The 26,679-nt window shown below is 39.5% G+C and overlaps 1 protein-coding gene across 2 annotated transcripts; it reads left to right on the plus strand.

Annotated features, from left to right (window-relative positions):
* Positions 1–21,199: 21,199 nt before the first annotated feature.
* LOC141623908 (glutamate receptor 2.8-like) lies at positions 21,200–26,377 on the plus strand. 2 transcript variants are annotated; one of them, XM_074440057.1, is made up of 6 exons: positions 21,200–21,662; positions 23,122–24,452; positions 24,597–24,909; positions 25,002–25,408; positions 25,499–26,006; positions 26,257–26,377. In XM_074440057.1, exons 1-6 carry the CDS (start codon positions 21,368–21,370, stop codon positions 26,262–26,264), a joined length of 2,862 nt encoding a protein of 953 aa, XP_074296158.1. In that variant the 5' UTR covers positions 21,200–21,367; the 3' UTR covers positions 26,265–26,377. The 2 variants fall into 2 exon arrangements, with proteins under 2 accessions (XP_074296158.1, XP_074296157.1); XM_074440056.1 differs by lacking the exon at positions 26,257–26,377 and having other exon boundaries at positions 21,268–21,662; positions 25,499–26,250.
* Positions 26,378–26,679: the final 302 nt, after the last annotated feature.

Consider the following 26,679-nt stretch of genomic DNA (forward strand, 5'->3'; position numbering starts at 1 on the left):
TAACTTTGATTTGTGTTACTACGACCTTCGTAAATGGGGTCAAATGGGCATATTTTGGGTTATGATGGCTGTGGCTAGTCGAAGGGAATGAGTGCGATAGGAATTGTCCACCCCTAGTCAGGGTTATAACAATATCTCGGGGCCACTCGAGGAGTAATGAATTGGAAATGCGTGGCCACGCTCGGAAAGTATCTATGATAGATACGTCCGGTCAATCGATTATTCTCCGGATCGAGGAAACCACTCTCGATATGATCACTTGCAAGTACGACCTGAAAGACACCTTGCATTGAGTGGGAGATAGTAATATGACAAGAGAATTGGTGACGCACACTTGTCGAGGACAAGTGGGAGATTGTTGGAATATGTGTCCTCCGACAATAATGCGATCACGACTGTTGATCATAATGATCACATGTTTAAATCTCATTATAAAGAATACAATTGGGAAGTAATATTATTATCATCAACTGGTCAACATATATCGGTAATGATTGGTGACTAGAGTTTGACATTACTTTCGTCGACGACGGTGGTGATCATTGACCCCTAGGTCATACCTATAGGGCAACACTCTTAATTGATTATTTAATTAATCGTATAATGTTACGAGTTAATTAAATTACTTGAAAATTGACGGACGATTTTGGAAGTAAAATTTACGTATCAAATTGAAATGTGATTAAATGAGATACGGTCTGAGTAATCAAATTGTATAATTACTCGGATGAAATAATTGTTTAATGTAACAATTAAATTGAATGAATTATTATAAATACAATCTGTTGTGATTTATAAATGGTAAAATATTTTGGCACAAGTAATTATGAAATTACTAAGTCGATTTTGTATGTGACGTATTTTTATTAATACGTTGATTTTTAATATGTTAAAAATACATAACAAATTTATGTCACATATGACATGTGACATATTGACAATTGACAAAAATAATATGGAATCCATATTAAGTAAAGTGCCGAAAATTGGAGGAGTATTTAGCTACATATTGTGTTTATATTATAATTAGAAAACACAATGATTACTAACAAGAGTAGGCATGCAACCCTAGTTTGCATTGTGAAGGCAAACAAGGGCATGCATTGGGTGAGTTTTCTTCCCTCCTCTTCCCTCCTACCCGGTTTTACCAAGGGAAAGGCAAGGGTTTTGCCTTAATTTTTGATCAACACATTACTTCTAGTGTGTGCATGATTATTCATTCTAACCTATCATCCAAAATACAATTCCTAGAGAGAATAAAAATCCTCCTCTTCTTCTCTCTATAAACCGAAATATTTAAGTGTTTTATAAATATTTTGGTTCAATTTTCTACTAGATTAATATTATACTAGTACTTATAATATTAATTTGAATTAAGAGAAAGCTTTGGGTATTAATCCTAAGGAGAGATCCTACACTTGGATCTTGTTCTTCCATCTTAGGAAAGCTCAAGAACAAAAGAAAAGGAGATTTCTTTTGTGCCCAATAAAACCGAAATCACCAATGTAAGAACATGATTTCTCCTCTATTTTCCATATTGTTTGCATGCATAAAATCCTTATTTAATTTTATGACAAATTAATTTAGACATATATGAGTATGTTAATATGTATAAAGATCTACATTTCCTTCAAAGGCATTGGCAAAGAAATTCAAGAACCACATGTTTCTTTGGGCCCATTTAATGGCCCACTCTCGTCGGCTCTCTGTAGTAAGCGCCATAGCAGTCTGCGAGACGGTGTCAAGCCTCGGGATCGTCTATTTCAGCCCAACTTGTCTCATCAGTCTTTCCGGGAAGATGCACACCATAAACTCCAATCCAGGAATGCGCACGGACCTAGTGGGATCCAAAGAAGACACTCCAGTGACAGATTTGAGGTGCCACCACGGTACGACCCATCTAATCAACGGGCCATCGTCGCTTTTCAGCTTGTTCTTCCAATAATCACAGACCCGAGTGAAGTCCACCATGTATAACCTCGTCCTCATCGCAATCGAGCGGGCATGATAGGAAAGCACATGAACTGGGGGCTCGATCAATCGGAGCCGTTCCATAAGCCAAACCTACCAAAAGCAGGTATTAGACATAAAAAAAAAAAAAAAAAAAAAAAAAAACATCTTTTATCTGCAGAAGGACGGGACTTCCCAAATACGGTAGATCGCGGTTGGATTTCCTACTATCCAAACCCAAAATAATCTCCCCTAAGCATAAGCAAGCTAGGCTCCTGCGCAGCTCCATCTACTCAACAAGGCCCAAAAGACGGGGATCACCTCTCAAGTCTTCATCAACATGCCCTTGGAAGACATACACATGCAACAAGCAAAAGCCAAATGCCCTCCGCCTAGCAACATGGTTAACGGTGGGGTCGGCTCTGTTGATGAATCGATCTATGAAGTCCAACATTCTCACGCCTTTCGAGGTAACTAGACGGTCCACCTCAAGTCTAGTCAACCCAAGCAAGTCTCTAAATTTGCTCTTGTACCCTTGCGAAGTAGAAGGAATGGCAGGCAAATGTTCGGGATCCCATCCACCAATAGCAGCAATTTCTTCAGGAAATGGGCAAATATCACCTCAAGGGAACGCAAAAACATGGTAATTCGGGTCCCAATAGTCAAGGCAAGCATCCAAGAAAGGTTTAACAACCTTGATGAGTTTTAAACTCAACAAAGACCCAAAATTATAAGCACCCATATCATGCTTCTCCATATTCGAAAATTCGTTTGTCCATTCCTTCAAGCGGATCTCCAAAGTATTCATGATGAAAAACTTCTTTTGAGAATTTTATGTAAATAGACGAAGAAGAGACGGAAGAATTATGCAAATTAAAACTCCAATGACGTTTCTATTTATACTAATTTCTGTTTCCAAAAATCCGTCAGGACATGACAGCTTGGGAACAGGCGCAGCACCTGCTGCGCCTCTTCAAAGGGACGCAGCTCATGTTGCGCCTCTTCCTCAGCTTCGCTTCTGTGATTTTCCGCGTTGGATCTTTCCTAATTCCATGACGAATAATTTCCTATTCCTACGGGTTATTATTTTGGTAAATACGAGAAGATTACCATGTTTCAGGTTTCCTAATTTCGCGGGCACGCATTTCGAGGCGACGTCGACATTTTCCCATTTTATCACACTTGTATATTTTCATTTTAGGAAGCAATTTTCATTTTAATTCATTTAATTAATTCATTTATTTTACCAAATCTCAACATTTCTATATTACTTTCAATTTCTTAATTTCATTTCTACATTTCTAACTTATAGATTTCTTTTTTTTCTTTTTTTAGGGGGTAACCCTCCTTACCGTCCGGTCATTTCTGGCAAAATTTTTTGCATTTTTGCATTCTTTTGAGTCACTCATTTTGCGCTAATTAAGGCCATATGTATATATAAATGTATGCTTTGCGTGTTTTCTATGTAAATTTCGGCAGCATGACGGCGTAAACCGTCATCTACCAAACCTGTTCAAAACTAACCTGCAGATACAAGCAACGCAACCCAGCAGCAAAGGCACTCAGGCCGTCGTATATACACCAAACAAAGGAGATGTACAAAAAACTGGGGGCTCTCGCCCCAAACAAAGTCCAAAAATGCTCAAAATCAATGTCCAAATATACAATTGTGCAAAATATAGCCAACAAACAAAAAGCTACACAAAACTACTGTTGGGCGCCCTCCAACACTGCAACTCTCGCCGCAAGAACGGCGATCTCGGCGTCCCGAACCTCGAGCTCCCTCAACAAGCGAGATGTCTCCTCCCGAGACTGGGTCAACTCTCGCTCCAGCTCGCGGTCACCCTGTAAACAATAAATTGGCTCATGTCAATCGATTCAAGCAAAATCAGAAAATCAAAAATCAAAAATGAAATAGGCGTAAGGTTCATACCTGACGACCTCGACCGCCAACAAGTGCCTCGACGGCAGTAGCTCGCAGCCGGTTGGCCACCCTCCACAACGCCACGAACCGAGACGGCGCAACCTGCATTTTCAAAAAGAAATTCTCAACAATTGAGCAAACTCAATCAAATGTGTTCTTACACAAAAGTTATACAAGTTAGAGGCTCACCCTCCGAATCGATGATCGCCAATCGTCTGGCAAGATCCGTCACAGCTACGTCAAAGTCACGCAGCTCGGAGATCGTCGTCCTCCCGGTCGCGTCAGTGTACTCGAGGGTCTCGGGGTACTCTGGGGGCTCGATGCCCGCCGCCTCGACCTCCTGCAAAGACAAATGGTTCTCGTTAATCGATGATCTTTCATCATAATTCTCAAAATCAAATCAAGAGGAAAAATAAAAGATGCTCACCACCACCGGCCAGTACGCCAACCTCCCGTAAAGGAACGCCGAGTAGTCCTCGCCAGGAAGAAGAAGGGCGTCACCGCTAGCACCAGCCAAGTCCGCATCCTTCTCAGCCTCAGAAGGCTCCCTAAACATCGTCCTAGGAGGATCGACGGGAACCGTCAACGCGTCCCGAGAGCACTGACGAGCCAAGCGCTCGCCCAAGTACCACACAGGACCTATCAACGTCCTCAACAGCAGTCGGCTCGAGCTCCTAGGCCGAAGGACCTCAGCCACGAAAGGAGGCGCTCTAGCGTACTCCGCCCAAGGTCTGGGCACCCACTGTGACAAGATAAAAAGGATCATTCCTATGATCAATTAAAAGCAAATATAAGAAGCACGAGTGAATATAAGTGAGATACTCACGCTGCTCAGCTGAAGAGCGTTCACGTCCCGCCGGTAGACGTTGTGAGAAGAACGCTTGCTCTTCGTCCGGCACATCACCCAATCCCTCACCATGGGATAGGCCTTCTCCAGCGGCTCCGTCCTCCTGGGCGCGAGGCTCGGGAAGTAGGAGTACACCCACGCCTGTAAAGCAGAATAATCAATGCCGATCTTTCGTGATTTGATAAAGAAAAGGAATTAACTTTGGTCTAAAGGAAGGTTCATACCTCCAGCAGTAGTCCAGGTCCGACAGCACCAGGAGAATTCCCCTTCTCCATCAACTCCGGAGGAACCATGGCCCTCATGAAGCGGATGAGAACCGAAAAACCAGCTGTGACCCAGTCCCAACGCCCTAGAGAACTCAGGTCAGAAAGGAAGGGAAGAATCTTCGTCGACAGCCTCTCGCCCTTGTCTCCGAGGTAAATCGAAGACAGAAACAACCAGAGCCACAAACGAGCCCCTCGCTCACCGGTGTACAGGAGGAGGAGGAGCCGTCTCCCTCCCGTCAATCGTCACCGGCCGCCGGGTCTTCCCCGCAAAGTAGTCTCGAACGTAGGAACGGGTATCAAACCCTAAGATCGAACACCTTCGGCGACAAGTTCCACCGACATCTCCTCGCCTCCCGAGTCCGCCCTCATGGCGCCTCTCGGCCACTCCACCTCCTCGGTCCCCCACACGGCACTGAAATCATGTCGTAGTCCTTCAGAGTGACTCCCACCTCACCGAAAGGCATGTGGAACGTGGAAGTCGTATCCCAGAATCGGTCCAAGAAAGCGCGGACCCGGCTAAGGTTAGCCCGCAGCTTCCTCTTCGCGATATCCCTCCAGACCGAACCAAAGGACCGAACGCTCCACGCTCGATCATGGCCCGCTCCTCCGCCGGTACCGCTCGTAGTGCTCCATCACTGTCGTGTATCCCGAGAATGACCTGATGTTCCCGGCCTCCTATTGTGATTTGAAACAAAAGCTATCTTTAGTTTTGAATAGAATTTGAAAGGAATTTGAACAAATGAATGAAAGAGGATGAGTAATGAGTAGTGAATTCCTATTTACCAAACTCTTCACCGTCTGTAGGACGGGTGACCCTCTGCACCCACACCGGTGCTCGCTCTCCCAAGTCTCAGCCCACGCAGGAGCACCTCTCAACTGACGACCTCCTCGTCCGACGTTGGCCCGTCTCGGGGCCTCCTCCTCCTCGACGGCCTCCTCTTCCTCATGGACCCCATCCCCAGCAGCCATCACCGCAGCGGTGAAGGCCTGCTCCAAAGCCTCCTCGACAGTAGAAGCGTCTATCTCCATGGGAGCTCTCCCAGAAGTAGAAGCCTCATCGCCTGCAACATTAAAGCAAATTTAGGCCGCGTCACGTGACGACAAGCCTTGGTTAAGGGATTTTCGAGCCTTCGGAAGCCCTGAAATCGCTCTCTTCTTGCCATCCTTAGCCATATTCCCATCAACCCGATCACTCATGTGGTAATTTGGGTCAAGTCAAGCCTAATTTGAAGCCTAGTCCCGGGTTCGAGCCAAAATTTCGGCAGCATTTCGTTATAACGGCGATTATGCCCTAGAAAGGTGTCCTGAAAAACATGTCACAAACCAAAATTCCGAGATGGTAGAAAGTTTACCCATCATTCAAGGATCCCAAATATCAAGTTTCATCGCAAATGGGCAATCCTAAGGCTATTTTCGAGGCGATTTACGATTTAGCTGTGAAACCGTCTCAAATTTCACTCAAAGGCTCGAAACTCAACGAAAATTCGAGACAAATACATGGTTATGTTCCTAATACTACCTACTATCCATTTCTAATGTCAATTTGACAAGGCAAATGCGTTTGGGGGAAAAGCCCCAAAATTTCGATCAAATGGGTCATAAACCCTAATTTTTTCGGCTCAAAATTGGACAAATATGGATGATTAATGCAAGAATGAGACACATACCTCGATTAGTCATGATTAATGTAAGCTTTTGGATCAAATCTTGGCGGAAATGGTGAAGATTTGAGAGAGAAATTGTGTGAATTGTGTTTCGAACAAATGAACATAAGCCACCTGATTATCGCGTTTTTACGCAGAAAGAACACTTTGGGGAATAGACGCAGCAAGCGCTGCGCCTCTTCCAAGAGACGCAACTCTTGCTGTGCCTCTTCCCTGTGTTCCCTCCATACGGATTTTCAAAAATTCGTTAAGAGTTCGTTATTTGCGGGCCCATCTTTGGTGCGCCTCTTCCCCGATGCTATTTTATTCTTTTGGTCCGTTTGACGATTTTCTTTCGTTCCGGCCCGTATTTCCAAGCCAGCAGCAGGCTGTCGCACATTATTTATTCCTTCCAAGATCTCTTGCTTGTCGCAACGAGCATTTATTCCTTCACAGAATTCGACACACCTTCACTATGTCTCCAGCGAGAGTAAGCGGATACACTTTTCCTCTCATGACAAGAAGAATAATTCCCGATCATGTCTCCAGCGAGAGTAAGCAGACGTATTGTCCCTCTCAAGACGTGAGGATTAACATCTACCTAAGCAGATTTCCCCTCAGCAGTTCCCGCCTGTGTCCTGCTACTCGCAATTGTTTCTCGAAGACTACCCAAGCAGTTTTCTCTCGGCGGCTCCGCTTTGTGTCCCGCTACCCACAATATTTCGTGTTTCCCCGCGGAGTTCGACAAAGGAGTCGTTCTCCAGAAGTTCCCAAACCAATAGAGTTCCTATACCCAAGCTTTAGTTACCCTTAAGTTGAACTTATATTTGGCCTCCTTCCCGCCAATGCTTTCCTTTAGGGCCCCGTACCCTAGCACAATCCTTATGGTCTTAACCTTAGCTCCTATGCACCCCGGAAGCATCTCGAGAAGAAGTCTCAGGTATGATCTCTTCTTATGGCTGGCGAGCTTCCTTACGTAGTCTAATGGACTTTAAACGACCTTCCCCGATAGTCGACAGACTCTAAAATGTTCCCGACGACAGGTCCTTGGCTCAGACCCCTTGAGCCGCCTCGCATCGCCATAGTCGTCAGGTTGTAATCTTCGATTGACATGATGGCTATACTTTGACTTTCGCCTTGTCCAAGCCTCAGTCAAAGTGGGGGCTCTGTAGATACCTCATTTCTGCACCTCTCGCAAACCACCGGGTGATGATTGGGCCGCATGTTTGGTACGCGGAACGATTTGTGACAGTTCGTAAGATTATCGTCAAGTGATTGCTCAAATATTAATGTCTACCTCTTAGTTGTCACCTACGTGCCGATACGGTCGTTTTGACCGTAATTAGAGTACATTCGGAGTCCGGGCCTAAAACCGTCTCCACTTTCTGATAACCGTTAAATCCCGAGTCAGAATGTTCTGGAATGTTCCGGATATTTCTATTCCATATTTCATAAATTTTATCTTTTGGCAAACAATTTCCCGTAATATTCACATAAGATATTAAGGAAAACCGAATTATTTCCGTCCTACCATAACTCAAACACGAAAATCATTCTTCCGCAGGAGGAAACCCCTTGGGAACAGACAAAGCAGTGTCTTTGCGCCTCTTCCAAGAGACGCATGGTCGCGCGCCTCTTCCTGACCCTTTTTGCGTATTTCTCGTATCTTTTTCATATCTTTCCGAGATTCACTTCCAAAAAGTCTCAGAAACCCTAATTTCTCCACGTGATTAGTATAAATAGGAGCCTTCGCTCCTCATATTTCTCACGCGAGTGTCTGCCCTTCTCTTCTCCCTTTGCATTCTAGACTTTTTTCTTACTTTTTGGCGTCTACGTGCTTGAACTTTCGACCACGTAAGCTCGGATCTTTCGAGTACCAGCCTCGTTTTGCATGACCGACCAATTTGACCAACTCCACATCAATCAACTTAATTAATCTAATCGTTTTCCTCTTACGAGGGCACTTTCTTTGCATTCGCGTCGAGCATCACTAATCGATATCTTAGTCCTTCTCGTTTCGTCAACATGTAAGTCTGAGGGTGTAATCTCTCTTTTATTTATTGTATTTATTTATTGTATCATCATCAATTGTAAGGTTTATGTCGAAAATACCATTAAAATCGATTTCTAAAACCATGCTTTAAAACCTCTTTTTACGGATTTCCAGTAGATAACCGTCGAGAAAGGACGCAGCAAGAATCGCCGCGCCTCTTGAAGGAGCGCATTCTCGCCGCGCCTCTTCGTGAGGCCGCGCAGATTCTCGCTTCCTTTCTTCTTCGTTCATCCTCTGTTATTCGTCAAGTTCTTTTATTTGTTTCGTTTGTTTGTTAATTCTTCATCATGATTGCATATAATTCACATGTATATTATAATCATCATCATTAGCATGTTTTAATCGTCACAAATCCGACTTAAATCCCAAATAATCCAATATTTGCGGGTTTTCGTCATTAAATTCAATTCCGGGTTGTAGAGATTCAATTCATCAATATTGGGTTTCTGGAATTCGTCTTTGATATAGTTTTCATCTGTCTTTTGTCATATTCATCATATATTCGTCATTAATCCATCGTATCTAACCTAATTAATTGATTTAATTTGTTTAGCTTGTTAATATTTTTCACTCCTGTAATTAATCCGTCTTATGTCAATTCGTTTAATTCCGTCTTATTTATGTTTTGCTGTTTTCACGACCCATTCATATGTTAACTAACCTATTAATCACTTTCATCCGAGTAAATATATCAATCAATCATTAAATTTACCAATTATCATTAACGGCTTGCAATTACGGCTTCACAAATTTAATCGAAAGCCAAGGAACAGACGCAGCAAATCTCTCGCGCTTATTCAAGGGACGCAGCTCTGCTGCGCCTGTTCCTGGCTGAATTCTGTCCCTGAACTCCGTTTCTGCCTTGACCTAATTTAAATTAGCTTACGTATTAATCAACTATTATTCGTATTATCACCTTCTGTTGTTCGTATTTATTCTTTTATTCGTTTTCTCAAATTATCCATTTTAAAGGTATTTTCGACATAAATCGCCTATCCCAATGTAATTATTGTAATTTTTATTATTGTAATTTTGTTGTATTTATCATATTTCTTGTGTCATTTGTATGCCTTCACATGTAATTGGACATTAAATCCTACTTCGACCCAATTGTATGCTAATTAATTGTTCACCGACTTAGTCTAATTCTCACATGCTAGGATTAAAACTTGGATGTTGCATTGCATGCATATAGCCGACGATATATCAAGTATGAATAACTTCCCTAATCATTAGTAGAGGCCGCTATCGAGGCGGGCGGGATTAGGTGTTCGATCAAAAGAGCTTCCTAATACGTACCCTCAACCCTTACTCCAGATATCTGTGAACACCCGTGTTCATTGGCATCCATGAGAGTCATTCTAGACATAGAATGTTAAGGGTAACGATTGCTTAGTGTTCATGTCTCTACTTTGTGTCTTGACATGACACGAGGTATTCGAACGGTTCCAATTTCCCATAAAAATTGGTGGCGACTCCATACAAAAATGCAAACGCTTGTTTCTCTTTTCCTCCCAAGCGCCCCCGTGGCCCCCGCTGTCCACAATGCCGTACTCGGTGAGTAAAAGGTTAGGGATGGGAGAGCTTAAATGCACCAATATCACACTCCAAATGGCCGATAGATCGACGAAGACACCATTAGGGATATGGGAAGATGTTCCCGTAAGAGTTGGGAAATTTTTCATCCCAGTGGACTTTGTCATTGTTGACATGGAAGAAGATTACCACATTCCAATCATTCTAGGAAGACCTTTCTTACACACCGCGGGTGCGGTGATTGATGTGAAGCATGGAGAGCTCACTCTAGAAGTGGGAGATTAAAGCATAACTTTCAATCTTGACAAGACCATGAGAGCTCCCCGTTTGCATGAACCATGTTTTATGGTTGATCATTATAGCCGGAAGGATGATAGGAAGAAGTCGGAATTCCAATGGAAGAAGAAAATTGAAGATGCTCCATTCAAAGAGTAAGTGAATTGTAACAAAGAGAGCTTGAAAAGCTCACCAAAGTCAAGCAATGAAGAGGATGGCCTCATTGGCCAAGATAAGAAAGTGGGAGAGTTGTCTCTATCAACTCAAGAGATCTTTAGTGATCAAGTAGATAAAGTTTGTGGTCTTTGGGACGATGAGTTTGAAGGGATTTTCAATCCCTATATTGGTAATGCTATCGATCAAGACCGACATGAGGCACAACAAGGGCAAAGGTCTATTGAAGATCTTTATCATGATAATGAACAAGCTTTTGATTACTTCTTCAAGGTGTTGAGCAACATCAACAACAACTTGGACATGCCCCCATGACATCTCACTAAGGATGAGAGTTTGGTGGAGTCCTCCCTAAACCACCATTTGTAAATATTTCTAACTCCCTAACTCGCATTTTAATTCTTATATTGAATTATTGTCATATTTGGATTTTTATGCTTTGATCAAGATAATTATCATTTTTGAGAGAAGTGAGGGAGGGACTAATGATTTTAATTGAAGTGTAGTGCTTTAGCTTAGTGTGGGGATAGCAATTGCCTAGGCTATTCATGCCTTAGTAGTGCCCCTACAATGAAGAACACGGGATTTGAAGAATAAAAAATGACACGGGATATGCAAGTGCACGGATGGAACTGAATCCGGGTAAAACAGGGAGAATCCGAGCGTCTTCATGGGAATCCGCCCGTCTTCAGGCAATCCGAGCGTCTTCATGGGAATCCGCCCGTCTTCAGGCAATCCGGGCGTCTTTGTCAAAATCCGCGCCGTCCATCTGAGCTGAAAATTTGAAATTTTGGGACTGTTGAAGAATCCGAGCGTCCTGATAGAGAAGACGCTCGTCTTCAGAAATCCGCCCGTCTTGGAAGGAAAGACGCCCGTCTTTTTGCCTGTGAAAAACAAGAAATTTCATCGTCGAGAATCCGCCCCGTCTTGCCAGAAGACGCCCGTCTTGCAGTCGATAAATCCGAGCGTCTTTGCTGAAAGACGCCCGTCTTTAGGCAAGAATCCTGAACAAAAAAAGGCAGAATCCGAGCGTCCCGAAGGAAAGACGCCCGTCTTCCCCTGCAATTTTTGAAATTTTCGGGTATTTTAAATACCCCCTCTCACATTCATTTCTTCATTCCTTCATTCAAAACACTACCCATAAACCCCAAAACTCAAAACCCTCATCCTCTCCATCACCATAACAAGATTTCCTCAACCAAATTCAACAAAATCAAATCCAAACTTCCTTTTAACAACAATTAATCACTCATCTTCAAACAAAAATCAAACCAAGCACCAAAATCTTCAACCTTTGAGTCGATTTTTGAAATTATAAAAGCAAAGCCTTTCATCTTAAAATCGATTTAGGTATACTTGGAAATTGAAGGTTTTCACTCTTTTCTTGGTATTTTCATCAATGGCAAGAACAAAAGGATCAACAAAGGCACCTAAGGCAAAGGCACTCTCAACAAGACAAAAGTGTCTTCAAGCAAAGAAAGTCTCATTGGCTATTGTGGTAGCTAGTTCAAACTTGGAAGTTCACAACAACAACCTCCCTTAGAAGCAACAACATCAACAACTCTGGAAATTGCTCAATTATCAAACTATCCGGAGGTAATTTTCATTTCTAACTCCCATAGGGATACATTTGCCAAGTATGCTAGAAAATCCTTTCTATCCACCAAATTCATATGTGAAGATGCCTTGAACAAATTGGGTGTCCTTGAACAAACAAAAGCCTTCTTTGAAGCCATGGGGTTGGCAAAATTGTTTGCTACAAGAGAATTGACATACCCCTCCCTTACCTTAGAATTCTTGAGTTCTTTGAAAGTTAATAAGGTAGAGACTAGAGAAAACATCGAGTTCCGCCTTGCTAATGTGAGTAGGCGCATCACCTTTGATGAATTGGGTAAAGCATTGGGTCTTAGTGATTCACCTAGTTATTACAAGAATCCCGAAAAGTATGACCCCGCTCCTCTTTGGGAGGCGATTTCCGGGAGGAAATTTGAGAATTATCATGCTAGTCGCGCTCTATTAGTCCACCATCCGGGCATTAGAGTGTGGCACAAGGTCATCGGGAATACTATCATTGCAAGAAAAGACACTAACCACTTTAGCAAGCTCAATTGTGTTCTTCTTGAGTCGGCCTTAAATATTGGAAGAGAATTCACCAAGCCTTACAATTCTCTAAGGCTTTTGGTGGAAAGATGGCTAAATGTTGATTGTGGAAAGCAAGGCACCACTGTTATTGTAAATGGAGGTCTAGTCACTCTTTTGGCTAAGTACTTTGATCCGAATTTCAACAAGGATAGCAAGTATGTGGCGAAAAAGGGGGGTCATCTCATTGACATTGATGCCATGATTAACAAGTACAAGTGGGTCACTCATAACCCTCTTGACACCAAGTATGGGTGGCTCACCAATGAGGCTAGATCTTTTACTTTGCCTTCTAAGATATGCCGTTTGAGTGTCCATCGGACCAACTACCTTCTTCCCCTCTCAAAAGAAGCCGAATACATCATCCGTCAACAAAGGGGTGAAATTGAAATGCCCTCCTCCTCCATTGTCACACCACCCTATCCTTTCAAGTATCAAGAGTTCAAACCCGAAGGTGTTAAAGCAAGCAATGACTACATGACTCTACTTATGCAAGAGATGCACAAACAAGCTTTTAAGGATCGGGAAGATGCATAATTAGCCCAATATCCACCCCTCCTTCATTTAGCTAGGCAAGGACTACTTGATCCTTCATGTCTTTTGCCTAGTTGGGCGGATAGGAAAGTCTTCTTTCCGAGTGCATCTAGGGGTGAGATTACGGGTGACGATGAGGTTGTCGGTGATAAGGTTGTTGATGATAGCATTGATGAAGAGGCTAATGAAGAAGAAGAATAGGATGGTGAAGGAAGTGAGCAAGGAAGTGAAGAGGGAAGTGGAGATGAGTCCACTTCTATTGAGGAAGATGATGACAATGATGATATGGTGGAAGACTAGCAAGCTTTGGAGACTCCTACCCTCTTGAGGTTTGTCTACTTCTTTCTTTGTTTTACTTACTTTATATTGATCATGGTTGGAGAGTCCTAACAACATAGAGGACTAACACCTCGGCCCCATTGAGGTGTTCTTATTTCATTGTTCCCACTTTTGAAAATCCAAAATGACAATTTAGTTTCATGCATTGCATCTTGTGTGCATGAACTACCCCAACTTTAGGACATTAGAAATAATGTCTAACTCGGTTTGGGGAAGTACATGCATACGCAACGGGAGGTAATTTAAAATACGCTCTCCGTCATAAACAAAAACCCATGCATCATGTAGTGTAGATTAGTATAGCTTGCATTTAGTGTAGAATTCATGCATCATGCTTACATGATTTCCCATCATTTTGGCCATTGAGGACAATGCCCATATTAGTGTGGGGATGGGGAATTCTAACTTAGCTTTTATTCAAAAATCCAAAAAAATCAAAAAAATTCGAAAAACCATAAAAAATTGAAAAAATTGAAAATCCAAAAACAAGTTCATTTCCTTTGTAGTGTAGTCATGTATATATTGTTGTATATATTGTGTTTATCCTTGTTCACATTGATTGACTACGCCACATCCGAGACATGAGGATATTGAAGACCGCATGGTATGATCTTTCCAATCTCCTTTTTCCTCTTTATGTTAATGACTATGTGGCTTTATTTTGATTGATGCGGTATAACAATGTGAACTTAGGACTTGCATTTAGTTTATATGTCATATTTGTTGGTAGAATCATTTGCATTAGGATGTTTATATGCTAGTTGCATCATGGCATGTAGTTTGCATGTTAGAAAAATTTTGCGAAACCGTCTACTTGGAAAGCTTGACAAGTGTATATAGCCCCTAGTAGATGCTTTTTTTCTTAAGACTTTGCTTGTTAGAATACTTGTAAAACACCCTAGGATGTGTCATGCTAGTATCCTTTGACCCATGGATTAAGGCCTAGTCAAGAGTACCTTGTGGTGTGATAACTCCTTGGCTACAGTTTATTCCAAGGTGACCCTTGAAACCATTCATCCATCCATCATCAATGTTCTACCACATTTTTTTGTCATCAAAGGGAATGGGCACAAAAAGAAATCAATTTGAGTTCAATGAAATAAAAAGTGAAAGAAAGTTTGCAAAATGCATCAAATTAAAAGAGGAGCAAAATAAGAACTCCTAAAGCTTCAAATATAAGGCACCCTCACTACATATGGGGTGACTTTGAAAATATTCAAAAGAAATGCAAAGAAAAGTTGAAAGTTGTCAAGTGTTGAAATGCCAAAAATCAAAAAGAAATGGCAAGAAAGTGTTCTAAAATGTCAAATGCCACTAGATATTGGGGGGAAAAACAAAAACAAAAGCAAACTCCCAAAAAGAAACTCAATTACTATTGATCCCTTTATCCATCGTATCCATTTTTGTGCATGGTAGAGAGGGGACGACCCTTCTTCTTGTCTAGGCAAGAGGGGGAATTCCGCGATCCTCCAGTGTTTCTAACACCATAGGGAGTCTACTCTTGACAAAAGCATTTAACGATTGAGGACAAAGGTACCCTAGCTTGACACAACTTGGAGGTGATTTATTGGTATCCTTCTAGGCTTAGTAGTTTGAAGAAATTGCATCTATGAAGGAATGTGTACCCTTGAATTGCTTCCCTTGTAGATAATTTTCGCCACTTAGATGAGGAAAGTGGCTATTCTTTTGTAGATGCATCCATTACTTGATTTTGTGTGCTTAATGTTTGGATGTGTCGCCATTTTGGCAAGACCCACCTTGCTTTGCAAGAAGGCAACCTACCTCATGGTTGTCTTGTTGTGAGTTGAAGGGGCGGAGTGAGACCCGCTAATTGTCTCATATCGGCTATGTTATTAGGTTAGTTTAAATAATGGTCCTAGTCTTTGTCACCTCTTTACTCGGGACGAGCAAAGGTTCGGTTTGGGGATATTTGATGTGACCATAATTAGAGAATATTTAGTCCCCGAATTAGCCTTGTTCCCATGCTTTTTAGTGCATATTTGGGTCATTTATTGTCTTTAGTTCTTTGTTTTGCATATTCTTTGAGGTTTTGTGTCCTTGGTAGGAAAGGAGTGCAAACCTTGCATTTTCATGGCAAAATGAGGCTAAATTGATTGAATTCAATGACCAAGCATCAAGGAGAGACAAGATTAGAAGACCTTTGTACATACTATAGTAGATGGGCAATGATGAGAAAAGATCATTTTATCCCCGAGGAAATCCTCAACGATTTTATGAAGAAAAAGGAAGAAAAGAAGAAGGAACGAGACTGCCTGACAATCCGTGCGTCTTTCCCAGAAGACGCCCGTCCACCACCCACAACCCGTGCGTCTTCCTCCACAAGACACCCGGGCAGAAGCTCCCAAAGACGCCCATCTTTCCCTTCTGGACGCCCGTCCAGAAGCTGCCAAATCCGACCGTCCCGTGCTAAAGACGCCCGGATTCCCAGACAGTCCCATTTCGTCTTCTACAAGCTTCAAGGAAGGATGCACATCTTTTTCTAGAGACCGGAGTCTCCCTAAAGAGACCGGCGATTCCTCAACAAGGGACTTAATCGTCATTTAAGCCCTTAGTTAACCCTAATTCATGCACCTAATCCCCACTATAAATACCCCATTAGTCTAATTAGAAGAGCATGTTCTTCTTAGCAATCTTTAGTGTAGTTAATATCAATCAAATCTCTCTTTAATCTTGTAATCAACATTTAATTAAGTTTTAATACAAGTTTTATTTTCTTAATCTCTCTCTTGTTCATCATTTATTTTGGGTAATTGAAGATTATTTGGGTTATTATTGGGAGATTGACAACCTTCCAATCAAGCATCAAGTACTTCTTTTATTCTTTGCTTTATTATTGGAATCATTAGTAGGTATAATCCTCTTAATCCCTTTTTAATTATTGTTAATCACTTTCATTTATTCATCATGTTTCACTTTGTTGGTATGATTGACAACCTTGCTAGCATGTTCAACATGATAATGAGTGAGTAGTTTTCTTAGCTAGGGTTAATGGGTAATTAGGGGAAACCAACATGGGGAATGGTTCATGCTTAAATTAATATGCTTTCATAGTTTATTTGCTTCCTTGTTGTGATCTCAACTTATGCACATGTTTTGTTTGATGAAATGTGAGCCTATGAATCCTTGCATTTTTTTACCCATCACCTATCTTTTCAATGAGACTTGTAAGACATAAACCAACTCGATTCTCATTAGACCATGCATATTGTTGAGTAGGGAAGAATAAGTCAACTTGTAGGTGTTGTACAATCTAATCGATTCGGCTCCGGGACCCAAACATTCCTAGGATTGTAAGATATAAACCAACTCGATCCATCACAACAATAATTGCTTGCTTATAACTTGAGAATATGTTTGTATGATCAATTCCCATGAATCCCCTATGACCCCATGACACCCTAGTGCCTTTTATCAATTGTTTACATCCCTTTTAATTCATCTTGCTTGTTTACTTTCATTGCTATTTAGTTTAGTGATCTTCTACATCAAACCCCAATTGTGACACCCTTAGACACCGCTAGTTGCAATAGAAATCTTATCTCAATTCTCGTCCCTTGGGATCCGACCTTTACTTGCCTCTTTACTAATTGTAGAGTTGTTTGTGAAGTTATAAATTGTGTTTTGGTCTAGGTGCTCCTAACGACAAGTACTGAAAACTAAACCCCGCGAGGGAAACCGACCAAGTGTCGCACGGCCACCGGCACCCTTCCTCCTTCGATAACTTACCGTATTACTTCTATAATATACAAATTCAGGAAGTAGTAACAAAATTCCAAATAGATTATTATACATCAAGATCATATATCAGATGTAGTACAAGTGGTAGTTAATTTCTTAGTTTTATAATAAAGTTTTCGAGTTTTATTTTAAAGATTATGAGTTTTACTATTAAGTTTTTGAACTCTTTCACATAATCATTAAGCTAAAGAAATACAGTACAATTTTGCTGAAAAACTATACATATAAATTCAGTTAATTTTGAGTTTTGACGTCAAAAAATTAAAATATAATTTATACTTTAAAAGCTTAGAAAAATAGACTGAAACTCAATTACTAAAAGAGATCTAATATAATAAATATAGTGCTATTTAATAACAATAATCCAAACTAAGCCTTATTTTTCCCATTTAATCCAACCTATTAATTATCCCATATTAATCTGATCTTTCCTATCATTTAACTTATTTTGATACCTTAGAAGGGCAACTTGTTAAACCGGTTACCCCTCTATGTTAAACACCTTTACCATCTCTCATTCTCAGTTTCCACCTTTTTTTCACCTTCTTCTACCTTTCTTTTCGTCTTCCATAGCTGTAGGCCTGTAGCTCCCTCTTGCTTGATTGATTTGTGTTTTGGGGAATATAGTAATTCTGAAATCTGAAATTTGGCCAACTTATTATCATTTGAAAGAAATTCTAACAAGCATACTGCAAATGACACCACTAACCCTCTCATTTGAAAATTCCGAACCTCTCCCTTTACTGTGTTCTACTTCCACTTGATGATCAACCTTCAATTTTTTTGGCACTCTTTTTTATAGATTTGCCAACAAATTATCTCCAACAATTAATTTATGTTTTCAAAGATTTAGCTATAAGTTTAAGTATAACAAATTTTGAGATTTTTTTTTTTTAATGAAGCATGGAGATTGCCGGCATTCAATCAGAGTAATAAAGTATTGACCTTCCAAATAACTAATTCTGAATATGAATTTCGTATGTTGCCCAAACAAGATATTTGGATTTGAAATTTTTTATGTCACATTTCAGAATTAAAATGCATAATCTCAAATCAAATGCTTGTTCCCAGATATTACTGGGTTTTGATTAATTTGTCGTGTTTTTTTCTTGATTATGTGAAAATTTAGTTCATATTTTACTAACCCTTATGTGACTATTCAATAACTTTTGTTGGAGGAAGAAGGAACAAAGAAGAAGGTGAATAAAAGAAGAAAGAAGAAGGTAAGTAAAAGAAGGAAGGAGGGTAACCTGTTAATATAAAGGGTTAACCGGTTAGAACCTGTAAACATAAGGGTTGGACTAAAATAAGTTAAATGATAGGAAAGATCAGATTAATATGGGATAATTAATAGGTTGGATTAAATGGGGAAGACGAGGCTTAGTTTGGATTATTGTTATTAAATAACCCATAAATATATCATTATGCACTACACAATAGATCAAAAACATAAGTTTCTTCAATAAGCAACATAATGCTATGTTATGTGGATAATAACAACAGCATTACCCAATGTCTCAACGGTTGTTGCAAATTGCGGGTTAAATGATCTTTGATGTACGCAGTCTTATTCTTGTGGTAACAATAAAAAAAGACTTGGTTAGTGGATTATGGACCTTTATTACATCACTAGGGAAAAAACATAGAAACACTTTAAAAACGAAATTTTTCAGCATCTTGATTTATTTCCTTGCGATGTTGTGTTCATCTCCCATGAATAATCCACGACCTATGAATGGATGTGTATACTAATATGAACAACTAGTCTTGCTAGTCTTGTTATAGACGGATATATTTTGTGCAATATGAGTCATTTCACCTATATGTGCTAGTGTGCTACTGCTCTAAAGTCATTGATTGTTTTTCCTCCAAATCCTCTTAAGCATATAATGTTTTGTTATCCCGTAGGTTTGAAATGGATAAATAAACAACTTTCTTCCATCTGAGTCTATTAGTTCCTTTTTGTGTGTGTGTGTTAAGTATGTTAATTAAAATTAAAAGTAAACTAATAATTGAAACGTGAAGACTGAAGAGTATATATTAACGTGTTTGTAAGCTTTTCTCTCTAAAAGAACCCTTCAGACAAGCAATGGGGAAAAAGATGATACCACCGGGATACAAATTTCTTTGTGGATTCTCCATGGAAAATATGGTACCTATGTAAAGATACAAATTTACGCTATTTTTACCCAAAATTTTGACCAAAATACTTTAAACAAAAATTCGTTTGCAGTGTCTCCGGATCCCAGAAGACTCCGCCAATGGGTACAAATAACTAGTGGCTAGCTCAGAAAAGCTACACTATCACCTTGTTAATGTTATACTGTACTACCAACTCAAGAATGTAGTAATATTACACGGTTAGCTTAAAAAAGGGTAAATTGATTCTTTATCAAATGCTTAAAAAAGGGTGAAATATTACTCTCTCATTCATTAGTACCAAATTTCCAATTTTCGAGGAAATATCTCTCTTTTGTTTGGCCGAAATCACTGAATGGGAGCAATATTTGAAAAGGGATATTTTATGAGAGTAAGTTTCGAAAAAAAATTATACTTGGAGTAAGTTTCAAAAAGTAAATTATACTCCCTCCTATTCATTATAACTCTCCCCTTTCAAAAGGGCACGCAAATTAAGGGATGTGTTATTTTATTGTAAGGTATTGTGGTGGTGTAAGGTAATTGGAGAGAGGGAAGGTATTATTGTGAGGTAAGAAGATTAAAATAAGTATTGTTGTGGGGTAAGGTGAATAAAATAAGATAAAGTATGAGTATTGTGGGTATTGTTGTGGGGTGAGGTGATTAAAATAAGTATTCCGTATAAAATTTTACTAAATAAGGAAATGAGGAGAGTTATATAAGGGAGTAATAATCAATTTACCGTAAAAAAATATAGTCAATTCAACAAAATATTGGTATACCTGTAGCTGAAAGAAATTGTACTATACTCGTCTGTATACTATTTGCTTAAGAAAATTATAAATACTACAGTTTCGAGAGAAATCTTGATTGGTTTTAATTGTTCAATGGAATGATCCATTAACTCAACCAATGTGTAAACCATGACCGGTCTGCTTATAAAGGAATGTTCCGCGGCATTATGAAATTGAAATATAACGTATACGCATCAACTAAAATTTAATAATTTCATATTAGGGCAAAAATAAACTATTACTATTACGGAGTACAATTCTAATTAACAAAATAATACTCCGTAACACATAAACATCGATGTTAGACTGAAATAGTGAAATGTACGTGCAACCAGGCTATGTCCTTGTTTGAATTCCTGTTAGCTTGAAAGTTAGAATGAGTCTTGAAAAATGAAGGGTCGGTTAGTCTGGTCAAATGACCAGTTTCCACAAGTAATGCCCAACAAGGAGGGAGGTATGATTTGAGTACTATATATACAAAGTCTCGTTTCATCTAGAGATCAGACACGATTATATCATCTCTTCTTTCTTTCATATCTTAATTATTTACTATATACAACTAATAAGGAAAAACTTTGGTCGTATACAGTTAGTTATAGGAAGTGATGCATTTAGGATTTGATGTTCTAAGAGGAAAAACTTTTAAAGGGGCAAACTATTAATGGAAAAGTAAAATTAGAAACAAAAAATTGAAAAATTTTTCAAAAAAAAAAAAACTTGAATATTTCATTGTTATTGTTATGGAAGGATTATCATCCCTACTAGCCCCCTAGACCCACCACTGGTCTCACGTCATTGTATTAATATTTAGAAATATCATACGAGTAGTAATAGGCTACTTAATTTTATTTTATTTATATAGAGACGCATTATATATTTATATTACAAATATGATGATCATTAGTATGCAAGGAATCTACTGCGTATTATAGTGGCAGTACATCCATATATATATATATAGAGAGAGAGACTAGCTAGAGAAGGTGACTAATTGACAATGATGAAAATATTAGTCAAGTGTAATGGTAGAGCATTTATAAGCATCTGTTATTATCTTCTTCTTAGTTATTGGGTACTGAACAATGAATGGTTAAGCTTCGTGGAGGGCCAAGCAATGGAGGTGAAAGTCGGAGTGGTCATAGACAAAGAAAGTTTAGAAGGGAAGGTGAGGTTGAGTTGCATTAACATGGCGATTTCCGATTGGTATGCTGACCATCCTGACTCGAAAACCAAGGTTGGTGTTCATGTCAGGGACTCCTACAATCACCATCCTCTTGCTGCTGCTGATGCCGGTAATAATAATTATATCTTCTTCTACGTACTCTATCCACCCCCTTTGAATTTGCTCGTTTTTCTTAATTACGTACGATCCTTAAGCTTGTTTTTTTAACTCGATTTCTGAAAGCATTTTAATCATTGTTCTTCAACATACTGAGCAATCGAATTTTGGGCATTACCAAATCATTCACATGCTCTAAGTATTAAAATTTGCAGTTATAGATGTTTTTCCCATTTTGGATCATCCGAAAATAATGTTAGCAAAATATGATCAGCTGATTTTTTTAATAGGTTTTGATATTAAATTTAATTAGCTAAACTAAGAAATATTTGTTTAGTAAATGAGTAGATCGACTTTATAACAATTATTATCTCAGTTTCATGGATATATTGAATATGAATATGCATTCTATCAGCAGCATATTAACCGTGTTCTGTAAACAACATATTTGGTGAAATTAGTAGATTCTCGCCTAAATAGTACTCTGTAGTTTGATACTAAAATCTACCAATTGTGTTTATGCTAATAAATTTGTCCTTTTGTGTTGTGCTTGCTTATATTATTCAACTTGTTGAACGTAGGACCAAAATAATTGAACAAAAAAAGAGGGTGTATACGTTGACTTTACCCATGCAACTATAATAGTCTCCCATCTAAGTAGCTGACTAGCTGATGATAGTGTGTCACCAAGATTGAGTCAATAGCTTAGTTTGATTAATCAATTATAATAAACTTGCTTGGCTGTGAATAAGGATGTTGTAAAGGATGCTTAAGGTTATTAGTCAATAAGCTTGCTTCTCTATAGCCCCTAACTTAGCTTCAAGGATATAATAATTCAGCTGCTCTAACGTCGCTTTCTCTCTTTTCTTTTTTTATTACTCCGTAACAATTAACAAATATGAATGCGAAAGCTGTTTGTTAGTTAATTGGCTTTAGTTTATGGTGACACATCTAATATGTTTTTGAGCTTTTACATGATCATTTGGAACTTCAATACAAGTGACACAAATTCTCGCGATTCCTTATCGACCTGAAAACTGAGCGACTTTGATTGTAACTGTCAGTTAACTTGTACAGATTGAGAGAACTATAATCGTGACCTAGCGCATCAAAACTTGAGCCGAGACAGCAGGAATATTATTATACATGTCTCCTAATGAAATTGCATCGTCCAAGCTTCTAATTAACTATATGAGTGTTGGTGATAATCATCATGAAAATGATTCAAGTATGTAGCTATCAATGAACAGCATGCACAAATGCTGGAGATTTTGCCAACTAGCTTAGGGAAGTCCAAGGATTAATGTTACACTACGCCTTGAGTCTAGTGTTTGGTTGGATGCTAATGCTAATGTGATGAATACGGAATTATGTTATCCTCGGGAATTATTCACTAATCTCACCTTATGGCTCTGCAGTGAAACAAGGATGGCATATAGTTAATAAAATTTTTGTATCTTATTTAATTGCAGTTGTGGATTTGATAAAGAATGAGAGAGTTGCAGCAATTATTGGGCCGGAGACATCAGAAGAGGCTCAATTTGCAGTCAATCTTGGTGAAAGTGCTCAAGTTCCCATTGTTTCCTACTCTGCTACAAGCCCTTTCATTTCACCCTCTCAAAACCCCTACTTTATTCGAGCAACGCAAGATGACTCTTCCCAAGTACATCCCCTTACAGATTTCATTCAAGCTTTTCGATGGAGGCAAGTTGTGCCCGTCTATGTTGATGATGAATTTGGTGGTGGGATCATACCTTTCTTGGCTGATGCCTTACAGCAGATCGGGACACGTATCCCCTACAGGAGTGTCATGCCTTCATCTGCCTCCAAATATCAGATATTAGCGGAGCTTTACAGGCTCAAATCTCTGTCTTGTCGTGTCTTTATAGTTCACATGCCGTCATTTCTGGGGTCTCAGCTGTTTATTATGGCTCAAGAACTGGGCATGATGAGTCAGGACTATGTTTGGATCATAACCAACGCGATGGGAAATGTGTTGAGCAATGTTAGTCCTCAAGTCCTTCAAGCCATGCAGGGAGTTGTAGGACTCGAATCTTATCTTCCCCAGACAAAGGAGCTCCAAAATTTTACTGTCAGATGGAAATTGAAATTCCAGCAGGAAAACCCAACTCTGACGGAAGCAAGACTAGATGTTTATGGATTTGGGGCTTATGATGCTACTGTTGCTCTAGCTAGAGCTGTCGAACAAATTGGTCCTACTAACTTCACCTTTCGGAGAGCTGACAATGCGGCTAACTTATCTACTGACATTGCTACAATGGGAGTCTCACAAGTTGGCCCTAAGTTGCTGCAACAACTGTTACGCTTGAGATTTAAAGGTTTGAGTGGTAATTTTACTCTTTCTGATGGCGAGATTCAAGACTCAAGTTTTCGGTTCATAAACATTAGGAATGGTGGGAAGCATGGGATCGGGTATTGGACTCCATCCGGCAGACTAGTTCCAATCAAGGATGGTTTTAAACATGCTACTTCAGTAGCCAATCTTGAGACCATTAAATGGCCTGGGGATCCAACATCGATTCCTAGAGGTTGGGTGAGTTCACCAAATGGAAAGACGTTGAAGATTGGAGTTCCAATCAAGGATGGTTTTAAACAATTCGTCCAGGTGACTCATGATGTTGACACTAACAAAACAAATGTTGCAGGGTTTTGCATTGATGTGTTTGATGCTGTGATGAGCAAACTACCATACTCAGTCCCTTATGAGTACATACCCTATACTGAGCATCATGGTAAACCTACTGAGAGTTATGATAATCTTGTCTTCCAAGTCTACGAGAAGGTAAAGCATTCAGAATAATTTGTTGATTGATACTTCTTTGTTTTCCGCCACTTTTAGATGACGTATTTTTTTCAAAGGGTACTGACCAGATAAAGTCTAGTCCATTAAAGATAGGTTGCTAAAATTGTCTCGTGTTATCTGCAGAAGTTTGATGCAGTGGTAGGTGACATTACAATCAGAGCAAACAGATCAACACACGTGGATTTTGTGTTGCCTTTCTCAGAATCTGGTGTAATAATGATAGCGCCTTTGAAAGACAAGAAGAAAATAAGGGCCTGGCTGTTTGTGAAGCCCTTGACTTGGGATTTGTGGGTCACAACGTTTTGCTTCTTCATATTCATAGCATTTGTTGTTTGGATACTTGAACACAGAATAAATGAGGATTTCAGGGGACCTCCGGGACATCAAGCAGGGACAAGTCTCTATTACTCTTTCTCAACAATGGTGTTTTCCCATAGTGAGTTCATCTCTCATACGAATAACCTTTTTTTTTCCTGTGTTCATATTAATTTAACTGACTAGATGAATGAATTATGCAACAAAATCCAGGTTTTAGTGTGTTCAGTAACCTAACAAGGTTTGTAGTGATCATTTGGGTGTTCGTGCTTCTCCTGCTAACACAAAGCTACACTGCCAGCTTGACGTCTTTGTTGACTGTACAACAGTTACAACCAACAATCACAGATGTAAAAGAGCTAATAAAGCACAAGCACAATGTTGCTTATCAAGAAGGCTCCTTTGTCGGAGACCTCCTTGTTCAGATGAAATTCAATAGAAAAAATTTATATCCGTTCAACACCACGGAGCAATTACATCTTCTTCTATCAAAGGGGACAGCAAACGGAGGTGTTTCAGCAGCATTTGATGAAATCCCGTATTTAAAACTGTTTATGGGAGCGTACTGCTCCAAGTATACAATGGTTCAACCCACATATAAGACTGATGGCTTCGGATTTGTAAGCTCAGACGCTTGAATTGGCCTCCTTCAAGTAGATGAATAATTAGTGTTTTTTTCGTATTGAACAATCTGATATTTTTCATTACAGGCTTTCCCGAAAGGCTCACCTCTTGTATCAGATGTCTCTCGTGGTGTGTTAATTGTGACGGAGGGAAAAGAGATGACAGATCTTGAGAATAAATGGCTTCAGACAAACAATTGTCCCGATTCAACTCCTGCGTTAACATCGAGCAGTCTGGGACTAGACAGCTTCTGGGGGTTATTTACAATGGCAGGAGCTGCAGCATTATCTGCCTTGCTCATATCCTTAGCAGGATTTCTTAAAGAGCACAAAAGCGTATGGTCTGACACTAATCTTTCTGTTTGGACTAGGATTACAACATTGTTCAGAGTATATGACCAAAAAAATCTCAGCTCTCATACTTTCAAGAAAAGCCAAGCTGGTACTGCATCAAATACTCCATATTTACAGAGTCCGTCGAGCTATTGGGACAATTCCGAAAGGGGCTTTAATAAATATATAGAACAACAAACTCCAACTCCGTCACCAGACAATATGGACCCCAGTTCTAGTGAACAGGGAAATCGAGAAGGTGGTGCGAGTATAGAGAATATTCCTGCTTCCTAATTATCGTCACATATCTTTGTATTATATGTCGTAGATATTGCTTTCCTTTTCTTGTATTATTCCGTATCTTAACATATTCCATGTATATTGTAGTCTTGGTAAATAAGTTATTAGGTAACCCTAGATCTAGTCTATTGTACGCTACTATATATATTGTACGCATCCTTCATAAATGATTATGCAATTCAATAATATTCAACCGTTCATAATTCTATCAGCGAGCTGACGGATATGTTTATAAATGTAGAGTCGAGTATTAGCTTCCACAGTATACTTCTCACTGCATATTCACTATTCTGTCTTCACCGTTCTAGCTGTGATTTATAGATGAATAATTCCATTCATAATGTTTATAGTTAAATGGCCGTTGAGTTGACGTGAATAACAATCACCTTGCAATCTGCTGGACATTATATACCTTTATCCATGGAATCAAATTGCCAGAACATAATAACTCTGCATTACTTGTACATGTTAGAAAAAGTGGAGCAATATTCCGTAAATAATATTACAACAATATACAATAATATAAATGACATAAATAAAAGAACAATAATATAAAATAGAGTAGAGAAGAAAGATGTAGCCTGGGTCGAATCGCGCTAGGCGCTTTCCTAAGAGAGATAACGCCTCCACTGCAC

This window comes from Silene latifolia, chromosome X (assembly GCF_048544455.1).
Source record: "Silene latifolia isolate original U9 population chromosome X, ASM4854445v1, whole genome shotgun sequence".
NCBI lineage: Eukaryota > Viridiplantae > Streptophyta > Magnoliopsida > Caryophyllales > Caryophyllaceae > Silene > Silene latifolia.